The sequence below is a fragment of the Thunnus albacares genome, chromosome 11, assembly GCF_914725855.1.
Source record: "Thunnus albacares chromosome 11, fThuAlb1.1, whole genome shotgun sequence".
NCBI classification, from domain to species: domain Eukaryota; kingdom Metazoa; phylum Chordata; class Actinopteri; order Scombriformes; family Scombridae; genus Thunnus; species Thunnus albacares.
Genome location: NC_058116.1, coordinates 28221409 through 28240988, shown reverse-complemented (window position 1 = coordinate 28240988; position 19580 = coordinate 28221409). Strand labels below are relative to the sequence as shown.

Below are 19580 nucleotides of genomic sequence, written 5' to 3'. Positions count from 1 at the left end.
GATGGAGCTGTCTGTCACTGCTGCTACATCTTAACCATCAGCACATTCAAATCAAGATTTAATATGTTCTATAAGATATGTTTCCACATGGCTCCTTCATTTTATTGCATTGTCTTCTCAGCACAACAGCAAACAATACAGACCACAAATATAAGGCTGTCTAGCTTAATAATTTATTTCAGCATACAAATTTTTAATAAATATACAAATGTCATCTACTGAGGATATTAACTGTAATGTATAGTATATATATATGTGTGACTGAATCAGTTGCAGTTTGACAGAATCAAGCCGGTGCAGAAGTGTAAGCAGAATTTTACGGTTGTTACTGTACATCTTATTGAAGAAAGGATTTAGTGATTAAACAGTAGCTATTATAGGAGTCTGGTTATGAACAAAGCACACTGTGCAGCATAGACTGTTATTATTACAAAGTTTGTGTCTTCATGTCTTCATGTTACAACGCTACATAGAACAGTTAAGAATCTGTTTGGTCATAAACATTTAGAAGAACAAATCTGTGAAAAAAAATGCATTCACCTAATCACGAAATACATTATTCAGTATTCAAAGATTTAAAAAGGTATCGTTATATTGCTCTGAAACAATAATGCAACAACTTCTCTGATGACTCATGAGTGTAATGTTCTGTCATAATAAAAATGTTATTCAATCCAGCATACAGTGTGTATCTGTGCCCCAAATAGGGTAATTGCAATTGTTTAGAGCTCACAAAAGAGTCCCTAATCACAACAAACACAAAACAAGAAAAGAAAAATGTTCCACATAAATACCCCTAAAGACCCACTGTAATTTTTTTATTTTACATCAAAGGTTCACATTAATAGATTTCCTTACCTGAATGTGATTTTGATCACCATATATATATATATTTCTTTTTACATTTGTATAAGATGAGGACTCACTCAACCACAACAGAAGATGCACATGCACTCAGCACTGACAACGTTCTTCATCATCTATTTTGGCATTTTGGTAATGCTATGGACACTGTGTTGGCTCTTCATTTGGAATATAATAAGATCTGTAATGAGGTAAAGGCACGTGCAAAAAATATTTTGTGATATGATCTCCCAAAGTCTGTTATTAGGTGAATTTGTTTTGCTTGCGGTAAATAGAAATATTCACAGTAGATTACAACCGCCAGCAAAAAAATTATACTCTAAAATGGAAAAATACAAGTCTCTTTGATTCCCTGACAGTTGTTCTCTGTTCATGATACAAACATTACAAACAATAATTATAATCTGAAGCATTAGATTACAGCAACAATACTACCATCTTTTCAATTCAACATCTTAATCATCACCATCTTGAGTCACTGTGCTGACTTGCAATTCCAAGCAGATGTAGCGCTACTTATCTTACATACTGTCGGTCTGTAGGTTTTCACTAATGCTCTTGGAGTGCTTTAACAGATAGGAGCCTTTGAGGGAAACACAGCCTCTCTTTGTTGGCTCATGAGAGCAGTTGCTACACTCTTTACTCTTTATAAAAACGGTCTCACGGCAGGAAGTTCTGCAGGCTAGTCGTCTTCTTCAGATGTCTGCGGGACAGCGACCTTCTCCTCCTCGAAGCAGTGCTTGAAGAAGGTGATCACTGAGTTTAGCATGTAGTGTTGGCTCTTCACAGAGGCAATGTAGTGCCCTTCATCTGGGAAAATCTAGGTGGTGAAAAATATATCAATAAAGTGAAATTTATTTTACCTTCTATTTTTTAATAAATTAAAATGTGTTTTATTTTAAATGTCACACACAGCAGTATCGCATTAAAAGGGATGTATCATGTACATATGAAAGTCTATATTTATATTCTGGGGCTCCACTGGTATATATTTGCATGATCTACAGTTTAAAAAGCTCCTTATTTATCTTATACTAGCCCTTTATGGAGTTCAAAACAGGCTGTTTTAGCTCCTGTCTCTTTAAAGCCCCCACTCTGTTCTGATTGGCCAACTCCTGGAACTTCTGCCAGCTCTGGAGGCTACGTAAACAAACAGCAGTAGTAGTATTTCACTTCTTTTTCTCGTTCTTTCTCAAAATGGAAACTTCTCAAATACATCTGTACATTTTTGAGCCTGAATCTGATACGAAATATGCAAGTGGACAACGTGAACACTCCGTGGAACAACCTTAGCAACAACCTTAGCAACAAAGACTACAGAATAGACAGCTGTTTGTGGGCATGTGTGAACAATCTGATGTCACCAGGAGGAAGTAGAGGTAACATTGCAAACAGAGCGATCAGAGCAGGATGAAGCCCTGACTTTTGACTTGCAGGGAGTTTTTTTTTAACATACGTTCACCTCAAGTTACTTTACTATGTTTAACAAAGACATCCAACATCATAACATCATAATGTCACATGGTACAAAACATAATTTAAACTTAAAAGATAATATACTATATTTTATATTGTCATCAAATCCCATAAAAAGACCAAAACCAGCTCTGTGATAGTTTCTCAGCCCCAAGCCCATTGGTTCCTAATGAAGACACGAAACTTAAAAAACAGGTAATGAATATATTGAATACTCTGAAGACAACTACACCACTTTTACTACAGTGGCACAAAAATCATAAGTCTCAGTCACCCCTAACTGGTTAAGTTTGGAGAAACAAGGAGAAACTCCTAAAAATAAGGGCTGTGTCAGACCTAACTTTAAAGGATAGGTTCGCAATTTTTCTAGTTTAACACAATAATCGGGTGCCCATTTGAACATCTCTCATTCCTCCTGCTAATACTGGCCATTAAAAGATGGACAAACTCCACAGTCCCTGTTTTGTACAAAAATGTAAATGTAAATACTTTTAAATACATTAGGACTGTGGATTTTGTCTCCAATCATTTACATTAGTAAGGGATCTCTAAATGGACAGTATGAACAGGAGGGATGATTACAGTAAGAAGAATGTATTTCAATGTTCATTTGGGCACCTGAACATTATTTTAAGAAAACTGTGAAGCTATCCTTTAAGACTTAATATAAAAGTTCACAAAACCAGCTCCTTAATCTGTGAGTAATTAGATGAATTTTAGACGACTCCCGAGACCTACCTCCATCAGTCCAGTTCCATCAGTCAGTAATGCACCTTGTTGCACAATAGTTTAAGAAAAATATAATAATAATGAGCTTTGAAAATGGTATTGACTCCTCCATGAAGGTATTTTGATGGTGGTGGTATCGGGCATACAATCATGACCTCATCAACAAAGTGAAACTATCCAATAACACTTTAAGAAAGTTTTCACCACTCTTCACTACCTTGCTAATGGAGAAATGCATATAAATTTGGAATACCCCAAATGTTTGTCAGCAGAATTATCCAGTTAATCATAAAGTGCTCTTCAGATCCAGCTCTGTCAATAGGTATTAAGGGGCAACTCTTGGCTAGGAATGTTTAATGCCATTAGGAGGACTCTTAGTGGTAAGATAAGATACACTGTGAATACTCAGATCTGTAAAGGCAGGGTGGAAATCTTGTTTTCAGTGACCTTCATTGGTTGAAGTTTGCTGCATTGATGTAGTGTAGTGCGGTAGCCATCCATCCTGACTTTACAGCTAAGAGTGTTTACAGGTGCAACGTGGCAAACGTTTGACCATGCATCAGTGATGCTTGGTGTTCTGGTTGGAAACTTTCAAACAGGAAAGTCAGTGGAAGGATGCTTTTCATCTTGGTGTTTTTTTTTTTTTTTATTTCTTATTACTTATGCCAAAAGGGGAAATGAGGGTGTCTGTTTGAACTACAATATAAACACAACATCAAGGTCTCCTCTTGTCAGGAAGGTTAAATAAATGGGCTCTCAGAGAAGAAATGGCAGCAGTCACCTGGAGAGTGTAGTTAACGTTTGATGTGGACAGCAGTTTGACCAACTCAGCAGAATGCTGGAAGTGAACAGTGGCTGAAAAAAGAACAGATAATTAAAATGGATTCGTCATGGCCTAATTAACACAACAGCTATTCAGTCCATTAAACTCACACAGTTGTGAATTCAATGAAACTTAATTGTAGTACCAATTGGTACCCATAGTACCAGGACATTGATATTTAGCAAGATGAAACATCGTGGCCGGTAATGTAGTCGAACCAAGAGAGTGAAGACCAAGTGAAGCCTGAGAAACTCGTCTACTGAGTTCTGTGCATTAACAGTTTTCTGCAAGTTCAGAAAGTTAAAGTACAAATAAGTACAGAAACCTGTTAATTCAGTAAATCTCTTATTATACATTGGCAGAGTGATGAAGAATAGTAGCAACAGTGTACAGACAAAATAGCTTTTAATGAAATACACAATATATTTCTAGATTTGAAGTCAGTATCCAGTGTAGTGGCCAAGACCAAGAAAACTATTAGTTAAAAAAGGTGGGACAAAAACAGGCATGAAATGTTACAGTATTACTCTTCAGACCAAGACCAAAAGTCCAGTTATATGTTTTTTAATCTTTGGTTTGCAAATAAACCCTATTATACACCGACATATCTGCCTTACTGTCTGTACCTATACTCACCATCTGCTGTGCCGTGGATAATAAGAAATTTCAGCGGACTTGCTCCTGTGATGTTACTGAGCAGACTGGAAATCTAGAGAGACATTAAACAATTACCCTCCGCAGAGACAAACAGTAGCACATTTAATATCACCTTAAAACACACATACTTAAAGAATGTGTCCTCTTATGCTCATGGGGATGAACTAAGAAATACAAGCTGAAAAAAGGAAAATCACATCTTTGTTCTAAAGAAGATCATTTCCTATATGTTCTTAGAGTAGTCCCTAGAGTAGTTTCAGTCATAGCCAAAGAGAGAATCAAGTGACAGTAAGTACAATAATTACTAATGTACAGTGTAGTAAGTAACAAAAATGAGATGTTGATGAAAGTTATTTTTATTCTATTCTGTTTATATTCTATTTTTAACAGTGAGTAACTGCGTGTGACAGTTATGTATTCAGATTTCTGTGTTGCAAAGTAAAATCTGCAATATTGGTGAATGACTTGACCAAACTTTCAGTATCTCTGCAAACATAAAGAAACCATCTGCCTTTGGCTGCAGATTCGTGGTGCAGTGTGTTAAGATCTTGCCAATATGCATCATTCGGCTGACAATAGCCTATTATTGTCTGGAGGAGATTTTAGGTATTTTTGACATGTCCAGCTGTGATTGGCACAGCTGTTTCAGAGGTGGGAGGCAATCTTCATCACCCAGCCCTTTTGAACATGATGCCAATGTGTCCATATAAACTTTGAAACTCCCAATCCGTGCACTACCTACTGCTTTGTGCTGGTGATTGCTCTTGTGCTATTAAAATATGCCCCTTTATCTCATTTACATGTTGAATGTCATAATAAACTGTTTTACCAGTTTACTGTCACTGTGTCAGGCCAGGAGTATAAACTGGGTAAGTTCTGAACATTCATTTCAAATCAAACACACAGAGTGATGAGACTGTACAGTAACTGGTTTCTTTCTATGAATAAGTAATGCTGTTGTGAAAATAAATGCTGTTGTGACCCCAGAAACCTTATAATAAACCACTGACATCCAGCCCTACTTGGTATTTGTGATCCTCTTTCGCTGGAGAGCCAAAGTATTTCTCAGTGAAGGCAGACCCTTTATAAAGATGAAAAGAAAACAGTTAATGGTGAGATATTGTTCATAATAATAGTGCCACTGCCTCTCATCATCGCTTCTTTATTCAACATGAGAAACTTGTGACAGATAGAAAATTCCATTGATGATTAATGTTTCTTCTTTGGTTTGAATCGTTGGGTTGACTGGCTGTCAGAATGTCCTCATCATGTTTTGAATAAGCTACAACTTCAGACCACTGTAATATTGTAGTTATGTATGATATTTAATCGCTGTGTCTTACCATAGAGTCTCCAGTTTGTTATGGGAGCTACAGCGATGCCACACCTGAAAACAGAGCTGTGGGAGAGGAGTAGGAGCGAGGCAAGGAAGCCTCCATATGCCTAGAAAAAAAAAGACTACCTTCAAAGAATGTTTGGTAAGAAAAAGTAAAAATTGTACGTGGTTATTTATGTATTAAATAGAGAGGCTAAGTTACCTTTCCATAAACTCCAACTTTGTTGCCATTAATATAGGGTAGCCTGATCAGATGCCTAAAAAATTAGAGTGAGTTACTTGACAAGTTATTTGGAAAATCTAGTGCATTGCTCATAACTCAATGAAAAAGTAATTATATTACTAATTACTCAAGAGCAGAAGTAATTTGTGACATTGTTACATATTTTTGGTACTCAGACCAACTCCAACAAATGCCTTGCCAAGATGCCTACATGCCAACAACTCAAAAGCCTCAACTCCCACACATTCTGTATTTAACACTTGTAGAAACAGAAGATAAGACAGCTTGGTTTAACAAGCAGCAGGGCTACAGTTTGAAGGGATTTACTGGCTATCAACAGCTAGTTTAGCCCCAGTGCAGCACTTCAGAGGTCCCATCCTCACATGAGGCTTACAAGTGGCTAGCTAGCTAGCTAACAAGATACAACATGTAAATCACACAAGTTTGGAGTTACTGGAAGGTGTATTTCTCCTCTTTAGGCGATGTCAGCTATATCCTTCCATCTCCAGTAACTGCACCAAGCTAACATGTCAAGAATAGCAACTAAGATGGCAAACAAGGAAACTCTAAATGTTGAAGTAGTGGTATGTAACTGGCATTAGTAGCTGTAATATAATAATTTAATTTAAAATTGTAATCCCTTATAGTACTTGTTAATGAAAAAAGTAATGACATTACAACACATTACTCATTAATGGGTTACTGTGTGCATCCCCACAGTGACAACGTAAGTAAATGCTTACACACTTACCCAGATAATAATAGTTAATAGGAGAATAGAGTCGCTGACAACAAAACTACAATTTGAAGGACAGTGTGATATATCTGTTACATTATTTGACACTGTAGGCAGTATTAGCCCTTTTCAAATATTGGATCTCAGCTGTTGTACACTTCTGATATCATGAAGGATTCTGCCAAACCACAGTTACATAGAAACAATGTGTAAAAGGTTTTTGGAATAACAAAAAAATACACTGTGATACACACTATCAAAAACAACAACAAAAATGACTGAAGTAAATCAACTAAATCATTTTCAGAAACAAAAACCTACTCCAGAACTGTGATCTGGTCCTTAACATCAACAGTCCCCAGTCTCTGGTGAACCTCCTGCAGGATCCCCTGGCCCTGGAAGCTGCTGCCCCGGCCGTCCAGACGAGCCACGATGACTCTGTCAGAACTGACCAGTACAGAGTCCCAGCTGACCTTAAAGCGGTCACTCACAGCCTGACCACCGGGGGCGCTGTCACTATGAAAAATTAGAAAGGGTTTAGTCCATTTAGAAAACAATGGATTCCAGGAAAATTAGCACACACACACACACACACAGACACACACAATGAAGGGCAGTGGTTCCCACTTGTGACCTCTTAAAACAAAGCAATGTGTACTTGCAACTCCTTATCATTAGTTGCATTGGTCTTTATCTACCAGTTATTAGCTACTGTACTACAACTACTGACTGATTTTTTCCCCTTGTGTTATTAGAATCATTTCTAGAATCCTGAAGAAGTAATTTACAAAACAAAAACTAAAGATCAAACAGGAGTCATAAAAAATAAGCCTTAAGCAATACGTTTTTTTAAACTATTATTTTGTGAACCCTCAAATTTATCTTGGCATCCCTTGTGGAGGTCTCTAGCTAAGGTTGGGAACCACTGGTTTAAGGCACAAATATGCTGAACAATTTCCAAAAATTAGTTTCTTTGCTTTTTCATTTAATAGATTGTTGAATCAAGGTCAAGGTCACTTTATTGTCTCTCTCAGGAGAAATTAGTCCTGGACAAAGGGAATTGCTGCAGCAACAACAACAAACAACAACATCACAATAAGAAAAATCTATGAAAAAACACAATAAATAAAAACACACATGCAGACTTCTCAAGCATACACACCTTAGTAAATAAATTAGACACATTCTGCAAATCATTCTGCATTGTTTAAAGCTACATTATGATTGTTTTTTCATATATATTTAGCTGAAATATGCTCAAAAGCATATCTTAATGTTAAAGAGTTGTTGTCAAAGGTCTCTGTGACCAATGCTCATTGAACAACCTGGCAGCACTACAGAGATATTGCCTTCTGTAGTTTTTTATGCAAGCCTCACCCTTCTAACCAATCAGACGAGGCCAATGTCAGGGGTGGGATCTAACAGCTGTCAATCAATACGTAAAACACACTTTTAGCCTACTACTCCTCTTGTACGGAAGCTCCAAACTAGCATTAGTTAGCATTGTGGTTTGCTTTTGAGCCTCATGCTAGCACTAGCTTATTTTACAGAACTTGAATATTGCAGTTTTAATATTTTAAATGTCACAATATAAACATGTATTAAGAAATGTTCCTTTAAACAGAAAGTAAATACATTTACATACAGGATCAGTAACAGTGGGTGCTCCATTGTTTCATCAAAATCTATTGGGAAGATTAATTCCAGATGAAGTTCTGCAAAACAAGTCGACAACAGAATTTCATGATTTTATACATTTTGTCATTTTGTAGTCAATAATACATTTCCTGCTACATTTGTTTCTACAGTAACTCACAGTTTAACATTCAGTTCACAGACTGCATGTACATCTATCCTTCTGACTACATCAAAGCCCAACAGTGCAGCACAACAGCTTAATAAAAAAAAATGTCTGTGTTAATGAGTCATATCAAACAGAAGGGAGAAGCAACACAGACAACTGCTATTTCTTAGTTATTGGTGTCAATACTTTTGCTTTAGATATTTAAATGGTTTCATATATCTCACAGTAGAGAGTTAAAGACAGTTGGACTTGCTGTATAGTCTTGGAAATATTTTCAGAGATTCACCCAAGAGGCCTTAGTGCTAGGAAGTTTTTTTTTTTTTTTTTTTTTTTTAAACCAATGTGAGTGATTCACACTGATGTGATGTGAAAGTTGCTGAAATGAAGAGGCAGTCTTGGGATCATTGTTAGAGGTGTTAACTGATGTGAACCAGCGGGGCAGATATGTCAGAACAGCGCTGTCAATAGAGGATAAGTGAAAGTATCACTTATCAGACCCTATAAAGAGTTTGAGAACTGAAGATGAAGCCTTTTAAATGAGTGCCAAAATGTCTCGAAGGCTACACTGCAAGTCTAGTTGCCCTTGACTCTACTGCATGTGTACAACGACCTTAATGACTAAAAATAAGGCAGCTTCCATGAAAATCCTTCAACCTGAAATAAACATGGAAGTTTATGTGAAAGTTAAGCCTGTGATTTTATTTACATTCAACTTTTGATTAAATCTGACTGTGTTCCTGTTCAAAAGGCCTTATATATGTATCACATTGACTCTAAGAGTGAACGTGGATCAGAGACAGGAAGCCATATGGTGAGCCGTCCCTTCTAATTGAAACCGAATATACTGCTGCATTTTTGATTCCAGCGTCGTTTCATAATCACCTCAAAAAGCTCTGCACCTGTTCACTCAGTTGTGTTGTCTGCCACTCTGGTTTTAGCACACTTAACTGTCCCGTTCATAGGCATGTCTGTACAACTGAATGTTAACCATCAACTCCATGACTACCACTCGTTAACTAAGCAAGGAGACAATGAGTGAGTTATTTATCATTGTAAATATGGAGATATTGGTGATGATGATGATACAGGCAAAGCTTAAAGTTATAACCCTTAAGATTTTCATGAAATCACACCTGGTTTTTGATACTGTTTGTTTGTTTGATACTGTTTACCATTCAATATATTTACATTCAGTAATTACCTTTCTATAAAGTAGTTTCTAAGTGGTGGAGTCTGCTATTCCTGCACTAGATTCTATGTGCAGCGTGTAATCCAGCGTTTCTGTCACTGTTTACTGTTCATTCCCCCCCAACAGCTGACACACAGGGTGGCTTTTATTGTGTCAAGAGGTCACAGGAACAGCAATGTGAGTTTGCTCGGCTGAACTGTAAACACATCTGTACCCGGATAGCATACGGAAGTGGGCCCCTTCAAGCGATGATGCATGCCTTCTTCTTCTGGCCTGGACAAAATGGATGTGAGCCTGACATGACCTACATTTAAAATAACAAATATGGCCCAAATATCCCAAATCAAATGTGGGCCCTTTTTGGTAAAGATGCGGTGCTCTCAGGTTTGTGTATTCTGGATGTGGGCCAGTTCTGGTTTATTTGGTTTGCTCTTGGTTGTCGTAGGACATTGTTGCTTGTGGCCCAGATCTGGGAAACAGGATCAGACCACCCAAGTGCCATCATTCCACGCAGGATGTGGGCTGGATGAAAGTGCTGAAAGTGTTGGTTGTGGGCCAGATTTGGGCTATCTGGATATGCTTTTCTGTATTTCTAGCGGAGTAGATGCTCAAGGCGTGACTGTTGTAATATTAGCTGGGATTCAGACCAAAAACAGCCCTGGGTTAAAACATTGAGGAGGGACGTTGAAAACTGCAGTAACATATTCATGCATGTAAAGTCTTATAACACTCACAGAGAGGATTTTATAATTCTTGGGAAGTTATTTATCTTTTGCCACAACGATCGCAATGTAAACAGTTTAAATACAGTGTTCACGTTTGATTGGCCAATGCAGCACCCCTGCTGCAACAATGGACCATGTGCACGCTATGTCGGATGGGAAGGATCGTAAAGATTATCATGTTAAGGATTTGTGAGTGTTCATGTCATCTGACAACCCAGGGAGGCTGTATGATAACTGAGTTGGTCATATGAGGGTATATGAATACTGTCCATTGATACAGTTACATTATATCCATTAAATTTGGGTTAAATGACATTGAACAATGTATTTTGTCTGATATGAGGCGTCTTCCATATTATTAAGCACCAAGTCTGATCTGAGCTTTCAGAAATATCCCAGTTTTCCCACTCGTAATTATGACTTGGAGGTTGACGTGAATGCTATTTACAAGTCGGAAACTTGTAATTACGATGACTCTGATATGACATGAACGTGGCCACCAGTGACCACAGGTGTCGCCAAATTAACCAGTATTTAAATATTAAGGATTATAACTTTAAGGGCAAAATGTAGTCAGTTAATATTACAGTTAGAGGAAGATTATCATCACAAGACATTTTGCTCATTAATAGAGATGATTGCAATGTCATACCAAAGTTGTTGATTTGCATAGTTCTTTTTTCCCACTTGGGTATTTTCCTGTTAATCAGAGCATGTCTTAATACTGTGTTCCTTTCCAGAGTCTTGTGGTCTGTTTGGTGACAGAAGAAGAACAACAATTACTTAAATTAGAGGAAAATTCACACTAGCAACAAATATACATAACATAAACTACATCAAATCCTGCATAACTAATTCATTTCAATGTCCTGAAACGCATTAACCACTGAGAATTACTGTGAAAACAGTCACATTTGAAAGTCACACACTGTAAAGTGCACAAAGACGTTTCGACAAATCAAGGTCAAATTGTACGGTGAGTAAAAATGTGATATGATGAAAAGTGGATTAATCAGCATACATCAATCTGCAGGCCTGGAGGAGAGGAGAAGATGCTCATTTACCTACTGCAGTGTCCCCAGACTCTGCTCTAAGTGCCTCTGATGTACACTCACCAGCATTTCAAACACTTAATGCTTTAACCTTAATTGCATCCTCATGTTCGGCTTTTTTCAGTCTTAAGTAAAGCTCTGAATTTGACCTTAATGATTTAATTGTAGTGACTCAATCTCCAAACATTAGTGCACTTTTCATTGACTTTTCAGCCACTGAAGGGACACTTGCACTCCAGAAAATCGAACTTCTACCCAAACATGATGATAACATACACCAGATGCAACTGAGTGAAAACTTACCATATAAATCATTTAATTGGTGAAGAGTAGTTTTGGGTATTCCAGGACCTGGGAAAAAAGGTCAAGCGAAGCAACTTTATAACACATTAACACAGGAAAACTGAAGAGACACTGAGTCTTAAGAGGCTAAAGAAGAAAAAAGAAAAGGAAGCATATAAAAACAAAAAATACAATACTATAAAAGTTTAAAAAATTGTGATAGTAAATACAGTAGATATTTTCATCCTTAATTTAAGTAATACATGTCTGATTGCACATCCAAGAAAAGCTTATTAAAGGAGTCCAGCCTACTAAAGGCAGGGACTAGTATCGTAAATCTTATACGTGAATTCTCTAATTCTTGTTACAGTTTATGTGATAATAGACCGACAGCTATAGAGTTTTCTTCCAGTTCTGTTTTCCCTACATGAGTTACAGACACTGTGTAGTAGACTGACACTCTTATACTGGAAAAGAAATAAATATATCAGTGTGTAATAGTGTGCTTGTTTTTTCCACATTTCATACTTTGACTCAACTCATTACACATAGAAGATCAAGATTGAGACCTCTCAAAGTAAACATCATTATGATACAACGGTTATTGAATACTCAAATCATATTTCTGACAACGTTTTAGAGACAAAACGGTGTCAAAAATAACAATGAGCAAAGCCTAGATTTAAATATAGAGCTGTGAAAAAGAGTGAAAGCAACTTAACACATGCAGCCTCTCAACATTTCATGATACTGTAGCATCAAACTGATGAACCCTGCCATTAACCTCTCAGTCAGGATGAAGCTGTCTCGGTCATAATGAGATGTTACCTCTGCAGTTGAGAAGAACATGTTGATAGTTCGGGCTGAGCGAGGCGTCATAGTACGTGCACTGTGATTTGAAGAGCGAGCAGGTGAGACATTCTTTATGAAATGGATCCACGGTTGAGACCCTGTTTGAGGAGAATAACAAGAAACGTGTCTGATGACAACAGGAATTGCTTTGGGAAGATTTCCAGTATTTGAGATACAATCTGTTTCTGGCCAACAGGTGGAAGACTAAATAAAAATGTGCCAAAATGAAATGTAGTGAAATAATAAATATTCACAAGACTAACTCAGTTTGCTTACTTACAGTGTTTTTAGTCATTTGTTATATTTATATCACTATTATATGTTGTTAAAATGGCATGAATAAAACATTCTCTTCTCTAAACAGACATAAAATAATTCACTATTTTATCAATATTTTTGAGGCTTTTTATAAGGACTTTTAAAGGACTGGTGTGACAATGTGGGAAATATGCTTGTTCACTTTTTTGCTGAGAGTTAGATGAGAAGATCGAAACCACTCTGATGTCTGTACGGTAAACATGATGCTACAGCCAGCAGCCAGTTAGCTTAGCATAGCATAAAGACTAGAAACAGGAGTAAAACAAATCCACCAGCACCTCTAAAGCAAATTAACACATTTTACCTGCTTTGTTTAATGCAAACAAAAACTGAAGTGTAAAAATGAGGAGTCATGGTTTTAATACAAAGGGTTATGTGCTGGACTGTTATCTTATTGTCACTGTGAGGTTGCCAGGCAACCAGTGGAGACTTTAGGAAGTCACTATTTTCCTCCTCTGTCCTTCGGCCTGAAACGTGCAGTTAATTGAAAAATTAACTGGCATTATCAGTTATTTTCTGGTTCTGGCTTCTCAAATGTGATGATTTGCTCTTTTTTCAGTTTTTTTTTGTTGTAAATTAAATATCTTTTGGACTGACAAAGCAAGTCATTTGAAGACCTTGGGCTCTGTGGAATCATGATCACTATTATCTACTATTATGATATTTTATAGACTAACAATATCAATATATGTGATAATAGGATACTTTTCAATCCTAATCATATTTTCCTCTTCAATCACTCATCTGCTTTTCTCTGCTGTACTTGACAATAGCTGTAAAACTCCACCGACCTCCTCACAATGTAAATCTGTTCTGTATACTTTACTGCAAACAACCGAGCATCTTGGGAAGGTGGGATCTATAAAAAACTAACCGACGTAATAATATCTTTATATTTTCTTGCAAAAGTTTGTTTTTACAGCGTGTATTTTATTTTTGTTGATTTCAACTTTGGAGCACATCTGCCAGCCGGTCTCTGTCACCACAAAGGCACAGCTACACTACAACCTGCTCAGCCTTTCATCACAGATGTCCAGAGCTGCAATGATAAAGCAACTTGTATGGAATAACATTAAGTCACTTTTTATTCTGCCTTAAAAGGGTCATAATGTTGGGAAAGGGCATACCATTCTCCTTGTCAAGGGAGTAAAAAATAATTGTGAGGCTTTCTCCAGTTGAATTTTCTGCCATTTAGAACGGTGTTATAACAAAGCTTGTTCCAGCTAGCTAAAATTAGCATATCAGCATTTTGTCTCAGTTTACATTAACATTGAAACAACACTGTTGCTTTTGCTGGGAGATAATTTAACTATATTAATGTAGAGAGGTAGTAAGTCTAGTGCTTTATGTTTTCTACATTGGCAAAGACTTTTCTAGAACTTTATCTAATCTATAATATTTTTTCAGGTCCATTGACATGGACAAACCAGTGATCGATGATGAGCATAGAAAAACAGGTGCTATGTGACGGACTTTGTAGCTTGTAGTCTTCTCTTCCTCCTACGACGTCAACCTTCAGTATCAACAGGATGCAACGTGCACACTGGAATTCATTCAGAGGTAAGAGCTTTTTCACACATACTGCACCACACAGCTTGACCTGATTGACTATTCTTCACACGTCGCTATTGTCCAGTAACCTTGTAACCACTAGTGTCTCTGACACAACAACAACAACAACTGCAAACATTACTGCTGCCTCTAATAATACTGATATGGCTGATAATGTTTCCTTTCCACCACATTCTTCTTTTTAACTTGATCATTGGTGTGAATTGATACATACCTACTTAGTAAAATGTGACCTATGGTTCAATATCTTGCATCACTACTTTGTATTGAACAGACTTTTGCTTGAAATGTCGCATTCATAGATTGATGTAATCTGACAGAAAGGTATTTTTGTGGTTCTACGTTGTTTTTCAGAACCTGCATTGACATTAATCCTGAGAGGAGCTTGTTCCTTTCTCACAAAGACAAAATTGTCACAGTAAATTACCAAATATTGTATGCACTGTCATTTAAATTAAAAACTGCAGATCTTTTGAAAGAATGAAACAAAGGAAAGAAGTAAACAGGCAGAAAGTTAAGATTTATTCAGGTCTAGTTTTGCTTCTGTTGCACTGGTGACATGCTTTTATTTTAATAAAGATTTGAAAAGGAACTGCATAATGAATATTGTCCCTTTGTCTTTTTATTACTATTAGTAGTAGTAGTAGTAGTAGTAGTAGTGGCAGAGTAACATTCTTTAGTGATCATTAAACACAGGATACACACTGTAGATTCAAATACAGTTTACATACTGTGAATATGCAGTAATTTATTGACAAAACTGTGACCAGTATTGTGTTGTAACTTTACAAGAATACAGTAACAAACTGCATATTTGTTTCTAGTAATACTGTATCTTAGGATTACAATGTAAGAAAGTGCTGCCAGTTAATTACTGCAAATTTACAGTAAAAAGTTTTAAATATCATGTTGCGGTATTTAACGCATCACAGACAGGAGTAGCAGTCAAAGCTGAGTAGCCTTCATTCCTGGGAGTGAATGTGATGAAAGTGCTGCTTTTCTGGAGAGTTGAGGTGCGTCAATAGGAAACAGATGCAGATGCACTGTTGGCTACTTTTGAAGCACATAGCTCACATACCCATACAGTAAAGTTAGCGCACTTTGTATGAGGTAACACTACTGTAGCGAAGGTAAACAACAACATTTCAATAACAGGAAATTAAAACATTAATTGTTAATTAGAGGTTGTAGAAGGTAGGTGGATTGTGTTACCTTTGGAAAGGCTAAGTTAAGCTAACAGGCTGCTGGCTATAGCCTTAGATTTATTGATCTTCTCATTTAAATCTTGGCAAAATGATGATGTTTTCTTTATTTTACTAACTTAAAGTGAAATCCATATGGTACCTGTACAGTTGCCGTTGTGTTGCGCCATCCTCTGTGCTTAGGAAATAACTGGAAAACAGAAAGTTCACCTGTTATTCCACAGCTGTTTCTCACTCCATCGGATTGTATGGTGTCAGTGCTGTAATGAACCTCATACTCACACTGAGTTTGTGCTCTCATCATAGGCTAGAATCTGAGAGACCTCCCAGCTTCCTGAGGTCAGGTGACGGAGGTTGACCTCTTGACCTTCGGACTGGGAAGCATGAGACAGAACAGAGCGGAGAAAGCATGTAAACATGACCTCACGTTGTCTTAAAGGGGTTTTTACTTCCTTTCACTCTAAAACTTTTGTTCTTATTATCTCTGCAGAAACTGAATTAATCTGGCACAGACGCCGGTGCCTCTATTGTACAAGACTGTACTCTCCTTAATTTATTCAATGTATTCTTAATTCCCCAGTGTTTTAGGGAATAGAGTTAGAATATAATTCAAAATGAGATTTCAAAATGGAATTGCATGAGCGCTATGAATAATTGGAAGGCATTTATTAAAAGGCAGGACAGATGAAAAGAAAAGACTACACACACATACACACCAGAGGTTTCACACACCTACCTAAATGTAAAATTAATTTTTGATACAAGTTTGTAATAGTTTTACTTGGTTGGAGATCATGGTGATGTGGTTGAATGATCCGCGACCACCTTGTTTTAAAGGCATAGTGATGAAGAATATCGTGCAGTCCTTGGAAAATACTGGTTCCTCATTCTAGGAAAAAAAACACAAACAGCGAGGATGTTTTTACAGTGCATGGATATATTTTTTGCCATGTAGAACAACAACAGAAAAGAAGACTGAAGCACATAACATAAGAGTTATGTGCTTTGACAATATTGGTAGGATAAATGGAAAATGGATCTGAGGCATTTCGGCTAATAGTTTCCAATGAAGTTCAAAAAAGCCAACAGATTGTTTTCTAGCGTTGGTGGTTATATAACAAGAAAGCTTCCTGTTTTCTGATCCGGTCCGGTTTTAAATTGCTACTGATGTTGGCTACTGTTAAACGTTTGCGCTTTTTTTTTTTTTTCTTTTTAGGATAAATTGAGTATAATATGCAATTCAATAGCACCGGTTCAAACAGTACAACAGTCATGTCATACTTCACCACGTTGGGTGGTGGCTGTTCTTTGAGTTTTTTTACTCATTAATTGCTTCCTATCACTTCTACTTTGCTATGTTTCTTTGTTGAGCTAGCATCAATGCGAATTCTAAAACTCTTCCTGCACTGATGTTTCACATTCAAAGCCTTCCAGCAGCTCAAAGAGTATAATCCTTCCCTTTCTTCTTTTTTAGGCTTTCAATTAAAAACATTAGCAGGAAGTGTTGGGTTTCATTGGCGGTAGCATAGCAATGATCAAAAAAAAACCCCCCAAAAAAACAGCAAAGTAGAAGTGATTAGAGGTTAAAAAGAGAAAGTCAGAGCTGCAGATTAGTGAGTGATTCTGGTTTTGTACTAATAGAAGTAGTGCTTTTGAAATATACACAGTGCTGAATTTCTCGCATGAACCATTTGAGTACCAGGTAATTCCACCCCAATTAATGTTTTTTTTTTTTTTTTTTTTGCCTGCCCTATATTTGTAATTGGCTTCTCTGTGCTCATCTGGCTATTATTTGAGATCCGACTATTATTTAATTACCGGCTTTTATGTGAAGATTATAAACACACCGGCATTTCAAAGATAATGAAGCCTTCTTGGACCGAAGCACTCACCTGACGATCAAGCCACTTCTCTGATGTCATCACGTGTTTCTAAATTAGAGAGAGAGAGAGAGAGAGAGAGAGTCAGTCCACAAAACTTATGTATATTTACTTGGAATACAATTATCCACCTGCAAGTTTCTTACCTTTGTGCAGCCCTCTGTTGTGACATCACACAGCGAAAGGATTGACATGTTTTGAGCTCGATTCACCCAACGCACAGTCAGCTTCTCCTGAGTCACCCATTTGACCATAGTGATGTAGTACTCACTAGGGAAACCAAAGAAGAGAGCAAAATAACCAATATAAGCAGACTGGAACAATAAGATGTTATTATTATTATCATTATTATCTGAAATTTTTACCTCTTTTCAAAACTATCAGGAGGTCTCAGCTCAGTTGTTTGGGAGCTTCCATCTAGATTGACGACATAAAGTCTGACGGTGGGATTGATTTGACCCATCTGGATCAAAGACAGTGCAGATATACAGTTTAATTCACAGAACAAACACAATGTGATGTAATGTCCATGATGCACTGCATGCACTGTAATGATAACAACGAGCTCTGAGCAACGTGCCGCACTTGTTTTCTATTTGTACTGTATACGCACGTCATACTGAGCAATGACAGTAGGAGTTAAACAGAGAATATAATGAGAACATGAAACAAATAGAGAGTGAACTATAATGCAGGCCCTGGGGCAAGTCAGTCATTTTCCTTGCTTAAACCTCCCTCAAAAATAGAGCTCATTAGTCTCCATGACAAAGGAAATCTAAAAAAAAAACAAAAAAAAAAGAGCAACCTATCATGAAGATGACAGTATCTATTCCACATTAATGCTCGCTTATTTTAAAAACTGTATATTATTCCTGTCATCTACAATACTTCATTTTCTGTTCTTTGGGAGCTAAAACAGCTTCTTTGAAAGGCTCTGTGCTGCATATTACACAACAGGAGCAATCTGATGGATGAAACCAATACTAATGCTAAATGGTGGATAGTTTTTTCTTTCTTTCTCTTTATGTATGTACGTACCACAACTATTAATATACAGAACATGTAGTAATTGGTAACAATTGTATAGATGAGCATCACTATTCCAATATCTTACCATGATTACATGTTCAGCAATTGGTAATTAATATGACACAAATCTAAATTATTTTATTATAATCCTACTTATTTACAAGCTTCACTGCAACAATAAAAAAGCCAAACTGTTAACAAACAAACATCCCAAAAGACGACTTTTGTTCAGTTACCACACAAAAACAAAAAGTTGTTGTTTCCAAGTAAATTCAAGAATTTATCAGAAAAATGTTCCATGTTTCTAATCGAAGTTAGTTAAGATCTGTAGAAATCCAGCAATAAACTATTACTAATTATCTATAGGTGATGTCAGATGGACTTTGATAGAAATAATAAATCCCAAAATGCATTTTCTGGTTAATCAGAACTAAGTAGTCAAGCCAGTTGTGATCATGTAATATGGCATACCAAGAAGATATTAGTTTATATACATGTTAGCAGATATGTACTAACATTTCAGTGTAGTAAATTGTAGTAATTGCAGTTTTCTAATTCATTTTTTTAATTTAATTGGTATTATTTATAATTAAATTTCTTAATCAAATGCACTGTAAAAAATGAACTCTAAAACATTGCTGTCTCCCTGAATTTGAGAGATATTTACCAAAAATGCGTATCTAATAAGTATCTAATAATGATACATCAGCCAGTTTGATTTGATGTCTCAACAGCTGTCAGATGGGTTGACATGCAGATATTCATGTTTCCCTCAGGATTAATTATAATAACATCAATATTTAGAAAACTTAAACTAATGTCACTGCCACC

General features: G+C 36.6%; 1 protein-coding gene across 4 annotated transcripts in view; it reads right to left on the bottom strand.

The window, feature by feature from the left end:
• Positions 1-151: 151 nt before the first annotated feature.
• The window catches only part of LOC122992021 (inactive dipeptidyl peptidase 10-like), a 49400-nt gene continuing 29971 nt past the window's right edge, over positions 152-19580 (bottom strand). The window contains exons 6-22 of one of the 4 annotated variants that reach the window (XM_044365545.1): positions 18086-18183; positions 17867-17990; positions 17733-17771; positions 16622-16729; positions 16123-16214; positions 15983-16030; positions 12725-12846; positions 11918-11965; positions 11215-11313; positions 8490-8559; positions 7166-7360; positions 6088-6142; positions 5893-5992; positions 5560-5630; positions 4529-4601; positions 3851-3924; positions 152-1684 (exon numbers count right to left, since the gene is read on the bottom strand). In XM_044365545.1, the coding sequence (XP_044221480.1) occupies positions 1547-1684; positions 3851-3924; positions 4529-4601; positions 5560-5630; positions 5893-5992; positions 6088-6142; positions 7166-7360; positions 8490-8559; positions 11215-11313; positions 11918-11965; positions 12725-12846; positions 15983-16030; positions 16123-16214; positions 16622-16729; positions 17733-17771; positions 17867-17990; positions 18086-18183 (1554 nt within the window). In that variant the 3' untranslated portion in view covers positions 152-1546. Of the gene's footprint in view, positions 1685-3850; positions 3925-4528; positions 4602-5559; positions 5631-5892; positions 6012-6087; positions 6143-7165; positions 7361-8489; positions 8560-11214; positions 11314-11917; positions 11966-12724; positions 12847-15982; positions 16031-16122; positions 16215-16621; positions 16730-17732; positions 17772-17866; positions 17991-18085; positions 18184-19580 lie in introns of those variants that run through there. The other 3 variants (XM_044365546.1, XR_006405964.1, XM_044365547.1) reach the window with 3 other exon arrangements.